The sequence below is a fragment of the Staurois parvus genome, unplaced genomic scaffold, assembly GCF_062004578.1.
Source record: "Staurois parvus isolate SC_StPar_1 unplaced genomic scaffold, SC_StPar_1.0 ptg000449l, whole genome shotgun sequence".
Lineage (NCBI taxonomy): Eukaryota > Metazoa > Chordata > Amphibia > Anura > Ranidae > Staurois > Staurois parvus.
The window spans coordinates 6,730,906-6,740,015 of record NW_028318245.1 but is presented as its reverse complement, the minus strand read 5'-3'; the positions used below and the strand labels follow the sequence as shown (position 1 = coordinate 6,740,015).

The window sequence follows — 9,110 nt, the reverse complement described above, 5'->3', positions numbered from 1 at the left end:
GTACATCCCATGCATCCGGTACACCCCATGCATCCGGTACACCCGGTACATCCCGTGCATCCCTTGCATCCTATACACCCACTACATCTTGTACATCCTGTACATCTTGTACCTCCCGTACACCCGGTACATCTCATACACCTGGTACATCCAGTACATCTCGTACACCCAGTACATCTTATACATCCAGTACATCTCTTACATCTGGTACATCCCATACACCCGGTACATCCTGTACGACAAGCAGATATTCTGGCAGGTCTGCAGGAGACCTGCATGAGATCAGCGAATACCATATATATATATATATATATATATATATATATATATATATATATATATATATTACCATATTAACACCTCAGAAATCCCTTGTATTTATTGGTTTGGCTGATTAGTACGGCGGAATGTGGTATCCAGATATGCAATCTCCGCACCTTCTATATTTTTATTTTTTTTAAAACAAAAAAGGTAAAAATTTCAGGGTACTGCTTGGTCACAAATAACATTTCTATATGTTCCATATAACATATAAATCTTTACTTTTTTGAGCTCAGGTTTACTGAAAAGTATGTGTTCTGTAGTAAGAGCGCTTGTTGGCTCTCAGGGGCCCCCATGGCAAAGTATGTCCATTTCCCGGACCGGTTGGCACATTTTCGCACATCTCATCGAGCACGTGAAAATATTTCATCCATCTGAAACACTTTCCGCATGCTGAACATGAAAAGGGTGCTTCACGGTGTGTCTTTTTTGGTGCGCAAGAAGGTATCCCTTACTGGCAAAACATTTCCCGCACTCCAGACAGGAAAAAGGGCGCTCGCCTGTATGGGTTCTCTGGTGTGTAAGAAGGTGTCCTTTCTCGGTGTAGCTTTTCCCACACAATGCACATGAAAAAGGACGCACATTCGTGTGACTTCTCTGGTGTTTAAGTAGGTGTCCCCTCCGTGTAAAACACTTCTCACACTCAGAGCATGCAAAAGGACGTTCGCCCGTGTGGTTTCTCTGGTGTAGAAGCAGGTATGCTTTGTCAATGAAACTTTTCCCACACTCTGAACAGGAAAAGGGGCGCTCGCCTTTGTGACGCATCTCATGTCTAAGAAGGTTAACTTTCTGAGTGAAGCTCCTCCCGCACTCAGAACACGGGAAAGGACGCTCGCCCGTGTGGGTTCTCTGGTGTGTAACAAGATGTCCATTCGAACTGAAACACTTCCCGCACTCTGAGCAACAAAAGGGCATTTCGCCAGCGTGCCGTTTCAGATGGGTAATGAAGTTTTCTTTTTGGGAAAAACATCTGCCGCACTGGGAACATGAAAAGGGCTTCTCACCGGTGTGGACCCTCTGGTGTTTAACGAGACCTGATACTGTCGTGAAGGACATCTCACACTCAGAACACGGAAACGGCTTTTCATTGGCATGATATTTCTGGTGCCTAACAAGATGGGATTTGGTTGCGAAGGATTTCCCGCACTGGTTGCAAGAGAAGGGCTTCTCTCCGCTGTGAGATCTCTGGTGCGCCACAAACTGCGATTTTTCCATAAATGATTTTTCGCACTGGGGACACGAGAAGGGCTTTTCCCTGGTGTGATATTTCTGGTGTTTTTTGAGTTGAGACTTTGCCGTGAATGATTTATCACACGTGGCGCACGAGAAGATCTCCTCGCCGGTGTGGGTTCGTTGATGTATGCGAAGTTCGCATTTTGTTTTTAAGGATTTCCCACACTGCAAACACGAATATGGCCACCTTCTGTCGGGATGTTGTTGAGATACGACCTGTGCTGATTCGTGTGTAGGAGTGCCTTCACCTTCTGAATGTTGACATGGACCCCCAGGGGGGTGCATCCTCTGATGTGCAACAAGATGTGACCTCTTACTAAAACATCTACCACATTCAGAACTAGACGATCCGTTCTGATCTCGAGGTATATTGGTGTCTGAATTGTCAGAAGAAGATTCCTCAAGATTAGAGGGATCTGGTGATCTATCTGAGGCACCATTATCTTCCAGTTTATAATCCACAGAGAACATCAGATTTCCTTGAGAAGTATTCAGAATATTGTGTCCATCTATTAAACAGAAATGTTTTATTATTATTAAAGGCACATTAAAGGACAACTAAACTTAACCACTTCCAGTCTGGACGCTTTCACCCTCTTCCAGTCTGGACGCTTTCCAGCCCCTTCCGGTCCGGACGCTTCCTCCCCCCCTTCCTGTCCGGACGCTTCCCCCCCCCCCCCTTCTGGTCCGAACGCTTTCCAGCCCCTTCCGGTCGGGACGCTCCCCCCCCCCTTCCTGTCCAGACGCTTTCACCCCCCTTCCGGATGCTTTCACCCCCCTTCCAGTCCGGACGCTTTCACCCCCTTCCTGTCCAGGCCAATTTTCAGCTTTCAGCACTATGTATGTATGTATATATATATACAGTCAGGTCCATAAATATTGGGACATCGACACAATTCTAACATTTTTGGCTCTATACACCACCACAATGGATTTGAAATGAAACAAAGAAGATGTGCTTTAACTGCAGACTGTCAGCTTTAATTTGAGGGTATTTACATCCAAATCAGGTGAACAGTGTTGGAATTACAACACTTTGCATATGTGCCTCCCACTTCTTCAGGGACCAAAAGTAATGGGACAGAATAATAATCATAAATCAAACTTTCACTTTTTAATACTTGGTTGCAAATCCTTTGCAGTCAATTACAGCCTGAAGTCTGGAACGCATAGACATCACCAGATGCTGGGTTTCATCCCTGGTGATGCTCTGCCAGGCCTCTACTGCAACTGTCTTCAGTTCCTGCTTGTTCTTGGGGCATTTTCCCTTCAGTTTTGTCTTCAGCAAGTAAAATGCATGCTCAATCGGATTCAGGTCAGGTGATTGACTTGGCCATTGCATAACATTCCACTTCTTTCCCTTAAAAAACTCTTTGGTTGCCTTTGCAGTATGCTTTGGGTCATTGTCCATCTGCACTGTGAAGTGGTGTCCAATGAGTTCTGAAGCATTTGGCTGAATATGAGCAGATAATATTGCCCGGAACACTTCAGAATTCATCCTGCTGCTTTTGTCAGCAGTCACATCATCAATAAATACAAGAGAACCAGTTCCATTGGCAGCCATACATGCCCACGCCATGACACTACCACCACCATGCTTCACTGATGAGGTGGTATGCTTAGGATCATGAGCAGTTCCTTTCCTTCTCCATACTCTTCTCTTCCCATCACTCTGGTACAAGTTGATCTTGGTCTCATCTGTCCATAGGATGTTGTTCCAGAACTGTGAAGGCTTTTTTAGATGTCGTTTGGCAAACTCTAATCTGGCCTTCCTGTTTTTGAGGCTCACCAATGGTTTCCATCTTGTGGTGAACCCTCTGTATTCACTCTGGTGAAGTCTTCTCTTGATTGTTGACTTTGACACACATACACCTACCTCTTGGAGAGTGTTACTGATCTGGCCAACTGTTGTGAAGGGTGTTTTCTTCACCAGGGAAAGAATTCTTTGGTCATCCACCACAGTTGTTTTGCGTGGTCTTCCGGGTCTTTTGGTGTTGCTGAGCTCACCGATGCGTTCCTTCTTTTTAAGTTTTATGTTCCAAACAGTTGTTTTGGCCACACCTAATGTTTTTGCTATCTCTCTGATGGGTTTGTTTTGTTTTTTCAGCCTAATGATGGCTTGCTTCACTGATAGTGACAGCTCTTTGAATCTCATCTTGAGAGTTGACAGCAACAGATTCCAAATGCAAATAGCACACTTGAAATGAACTCTGGACCTTTTATCTGCTCATTGTAATTGGGATAATGAGGGAATAACACACACCTGGCCATAGAACAGCTAAGAAGCCAATTGTCCCATTACTTTTGGTCCCTAAACAAGTGGGAGGCACATATGCAAACTGCTGTAATTCCTACACCGTTCACCTGATTTGGATGTAAATAACCTCAAATTAAAGCTGACAGTCTGCAGTTAAAGCACATCTTGTTCGTTTCATTTCAAATCCATTGTGGTGGTGTATAGAGCCAAAAATGTTAGAATTGTGTCGATGTCCCAATATTTATGGACCTGACTGTATATATATATATACACACACACACATATATGTGTGTGTGTATATACAGTGGGGCAAAAAAGTATTTAGTCAGCCACCAATTGTGCAAGTTCTCCCACTTAAAAAGATGAGAGAGCCCTGTAATTGGCATCATAGGTAGACCTCAACTATGAGAGGCAAAATGAGAAAAAAAATCCAGACAATCACATTGGCTGATTTGGAAAGAATTTATTTGCAAATTATGGTGGAAAATACGTATTTGGTCAATATCAAAAGTTCATCTCAATACTTTGTTATATATCCTTTGTTGGCAATGACAGAGGTCAAACGTTTCCTGTATGTCTTCACAAGGTTGGCACACACTGTTGCTGGTATGTTGCCCATTCCTCCATGCAGATCTCCTCTAGAGCAGTGATGTTTTGGGGCTGTCGCTAGGCAACACGGACTTTCAACTCCCTCCAAAGGTTTTCTATGGGGTTGAGATCTGGAGACTGGCTAGACCACTCCAGGACCTTGAAATGCTTCTTACAAAGCCACTCCTTCCTTGCCCGGGCGGTATGTTTGGCATCATTGTCATGTTGGAAGACCCAGCCATGTTTCATCCTCAATGCCCTTGCTGATGGAAGGAGGTTTGCACTCAAAATCTCACAATACATGGCCCCATTCATTCTGTCCTGTACATGGATCAGTCGTCCTGGTCCCTTTGTGGAGAGACAGCCCAAAGCATGATGTTGCCACCCCCATGCTTCACAGTAGGTATGGTGTTCTTTGTATGCAACTCAGCATTCTCTCTCCTCCAAACACGACGAGTTGTTTCTACCAAACAGTTCTATTTTGGTTTCATCTGACCATATGACATTCTCCCAATCCTCTTCTGGATCATCCAAATGCTCTCTAGCAAACTTCAGACGGACCCGGACACGTACTGGCTTAAGCAGGGGGATAGGTCTTGCACTGTAGGATCTGAGTCTCTGGCGGCGTAGTGTGTTACTGATGGTAGCCTTTGTTACGTTGGTCCCAGCTCTCTGCAGGACATTCACTAGGTCCCCCCGTGTGGTCCTGGGATTTTTGCTCACCGTTCTTGTGATCATTTTGACCCCACGAGGTGAGATCTTGCGTGGGGCCCCAGATCGAGGGAGATTATCAGTGGTCTTGTATGTCTTCCATTTTCTAATTATTGCTCCCACAGTTGATATGTTCACACCAAGCTACTTGCCTATTGCAGATTCAGTCTTCCCAGCCTGGTGCAGGTCTACAATTTTGTTTCTGGTGTCCTTCGACAGCTCTTTGGTCTTCACCATAGTGAAGTTTGGAGTGTGACTGTTTGAGGTTGTGGACAGGTGTCTTTTATACTGATAACAAGTTCAAACAGGTGCCATAGATACAGGTAATGAGTGCAGGACAGAGGAGCCTCTTAAAGAAGAAGGTACAGGTCTGTGAGAGCCAGAAATCTTGCTTGTTTGTATAGACACACACATATATGTATACATATGTATATATACACACACACACACACACACGTGTGTGTGTGTGTGTGTATATGTTTTTGTGTGTGTGTATATATATATATATATATATATATATATATATATATATATACACACACACACACACACACACATATATACATACACACTGAACACTGCCAAAATTGTAGTATTTCAAATATATGACAATATATTTGGGAAGAATATTTTTAAAACATATTTTTCTTCCATGTGGGACAGATAGCAAAAAAAAAAAAACTGGCAGGGGCTTTGACCTTTCCCTACTCTATACAATTTAAGTTATTTCTATTTATACGAAGACATTGATAACAAAAAATGTAACCACTTAGATGTGTTGGCTTCATTAGTTTTAATTCTTGAGGCTAAGAATGGTGTCCTTGTTACCTCCTGTGAGATGAACAGAAAGCAAAACAATCCTAAATGTGTTATGTAAACTACTAATCCCATCAAATGAATACAGGCAGACATATTTAAACTATGCCACTATGGGTGGCAAAAATGCCCCCCTCCCCCAATCGATATGGTGGAGTAAATGTAGCCAACCAGGGACAAGAAGCGTAATATTTGTAGGATCACCAGGTGATAATAAAAGAAACAAAAGCCAGAAAAAAACAAAACAAATGCATCCACCGCATTTAAGGACTGGAAAGCTGGATTATATTACATTTCTGTTCTTGGGTTTAGAGTCGCTTTCATTTTCCATGTTTTACAGACAGGGGTCCTATATGTTGGTCTAATACTTAATGTTTTTTATGGAATTCCAGCAAGCAACTGTGTTAAATACAATGACAGGATTATTTGTTTATTATTATTTATTACAAGTATTTGTATAGCGATGTCAATTTATGTAGTGCTTTACATACATACATACATACATAGTACTATTACATCAGTCCCTGCCTTAAGGAGCGTACAATCTAAGGTCCCTAACTAACATACACATACTAGGGCCAATTTAGACAGAAGCCAATCTACCAGCATGTCTTTGGAGTGTGGGGGAAACCCACGCAGGCACAGGGAGAACATGCAAACTCCAGGCAGGTGCTGCCATGGTTGGGATTTGAACCAACAACCCTAGTGCTGCTAGGCAGAAGTGCTAACCATTTAGCCACTGTGCTGCCCACAATACAATACCTAGCTAACCTAACCATAGCATGCTAGGTCATGTTGTACATACACTGATACCATTGTTGTGATGAGGGATATGAGCTGTTTTTTTGTATTTAGTGTTTATTTCTCACCTGTGTTCATATCCTGAGACGATTCCTTTTCTTCAATTTTAACCACCATCCCAATCTCTTCCATAGGCTGCTTGTCTTCACCCATAGAAGTCCTCTCTCCTTCATCTTTAATCTCAACTTTCACATCAGTCAGTTTACCCTAAATCAAAAGAATAATATACAATTCTCATATTTATATATAGATAATAGTGCAAGGAAGAACGTTCTTTAGGAATTTTGATTACATTTGAGCCCAAGACCCCCAAATTTCATCTACCTGATGATGGTGAGGGATGGTTTGATCTTCCTGTGTGGAATCCCAGGAATACAGAGGACGGGGACATCTGTCTGGTGGGTTCTCATTACTGGATCCATCTACCTGATGATGGCAAGGGATGGTGTGACCTTCCTGTGTGGAATCCCGGGAATACAGAGGACGGGGACATCTCTCTGCTGGGTTCCCATTACTGGATCCATCTACCTGATGATGGTGAGGGATGGAGTGACCTTCCATTGTGGAATCCCGGGAATACAGAGGACGAGGACATCTCTCTGGTGGGTTACCATGACTGGATCCATCTGTAGGAAACACACACATTGACTGAATCCATTGTTTCTATGTGTTTATCAGATGATGGGGGATCTAGGTGGACCCTCCGTACTGCTCTCTCCTTTACAATAAAGTCTCCTCTTACCCGGTGATGTGAGGGGCGGCTGATCCTCCATCATGATGTCCTTGTAGAGGTCCTTGTGTCCTTCTAAATACTCCCACTCCTCCATGGAGAAATAGACAGTGACATCCTGACACCTTATAGGAACCTGACACACAAAGATACAGTCACCATCCAGACACATCCCTTGTCTGTTACTGGAGAATGTCCCAGAATTCCCGGCACCGCTCACCTCTCCTGTCAGCAGATCAATGATCTTGTGGGTGACTTCTAGAATTTTCTTCTGGTTTCTTTTAGGTGTCAAGGAGAGAGTTAGAGGGACTGTGATGGTTACCTGGCCACCAGTCTTCACAGGAGGAAAACTCTATTGAAAAAGGAAAAGTTATGTAGTTTTACCCTACTGAGTCCTCCTCACCTCTTGGGTCAGGTCTTTGTTTTATTAACTAAAGATAAAGGTGATGTCATGTGACCTCCCAGAATCCTCCTCACCTCTCCGGTCAGCAGGTAGATGATCTCCAGGGTGAGTTGTAAAATCCTCTCAGTTCTGATATTGTCCTTGTTCATCCTCATTGATGTGACCAGATCATCTCTATAACACGTCTCTTTGTAGATCGTTAATAAACTGAGAATCTAGACTTTAGTGGTATGAATAATATCTTAGTAGTGTTCCTCCATAGTTCTGACATCATAGTCTGCTCCCTGAACGATATCAATGGGCTTGTTCATCAATGTAACTGAAAGATAAAAAAAAATTCCCTATTTATGTACAGCTGGATAAATGGTTCTATATTTAGGATGTATCCGGTTTATAAACCAGAGGCTCTGGATGGACGGTTGGATAAATGGTTCTATATTTAGGACGTATCCGGTCTATAAACCAGAGGCTCCGGATGGACGGTTGGATAAACGGTTCTATATTTAGGACGTATCCGGTCTATATACCAGAGGCTCTGAATGGACGGTTGGATAAATGGTTCTATATTTAGGACGTATCCGGTCTATAAACCAGAGGCTGTGGATGGACGGTTGCATAAATGGTTCTATATTTAGGATGTATCCGGTCTATAAACCAGAGGCTCTGGATGGACGGTTGGATAAACGGTTCTATATTTAGGACGTATCCGGTCTATATACCAGAGGCTCTGGATGGACGGTTGGATAAATGGTTCTATATTTAGGACGTATCCGGTCTATAAACCAGAGGCTCTGGATGGACGGTTGGATAAATGGCTCTACAGAAGATAAAAGACATCACGGTGATGATGGAGGAAGAGGACGGACATGAGGGGGGGGTTACTGGGTGTAAATATAAAATAATATCTCATTACCTCCTCTGTTGCCAGTTCCAGCAATGTCTCCTCTCTACTCCCTCCCAACTTACTTTTAACCCAGAACTTCCTGTCTGTAACTGACATCACTTCCTGTTTTTGCGGTCCACTCAGCGTGAATGGGATGGCCTGTGTGGAGTGTGTAAGAACTACATCCTTCTTTTTATTGCTGTTGTTTTTTATACAGTGAGAAAGCGTTAAATCTGAACTCCCAAGCACATTTTTTTGCAGTGTAAATATATGTGATACTAAACCTAAAAATGTAATATATTGCAGCTTACCAGTCATTAGATGTGATGGCTGCAATATTCTTCTTTTTAGGTTTTTTTTTTCTCTT

At 43.0% G+C, this 9,110-nt stretch overlaps 1 protein-coding gene across 1 annotated transcript; it reads right to left on the bottom strand.

Moving 5' to 3' along the window:
• Positions 1-434: 434 nt before the first annotated feature.
• LOC149453488 (uncharacterized) lies at positions 435-8,838 on the bottom strand. Its single transcript, XM_089688326.1, has 7 exons — positions 8,774-8,838; positions 7,935-8,179; positions 7,678-7,809; positions 7,470-7,593; positions 7,052-7,353; positions 6,796-6,934; positions 435-2,063 (listed from the first exon to the last, which is right to left on the bottom strand). The coding sequence occupies exons 2-7, from the start codon at positions 8,013-8,015 to the stop codon at positions 688-690; spliced, it is 2,154 nt and encodes a 717-aa protein (XP_089544452.1). The 5' UTR covers positions 8,016-8,179; positions 8,774-8,838; the 3' UTR covers positions 435-687.
• Positions 8,839-9,110: the final 272 nt, after the last annotated feature.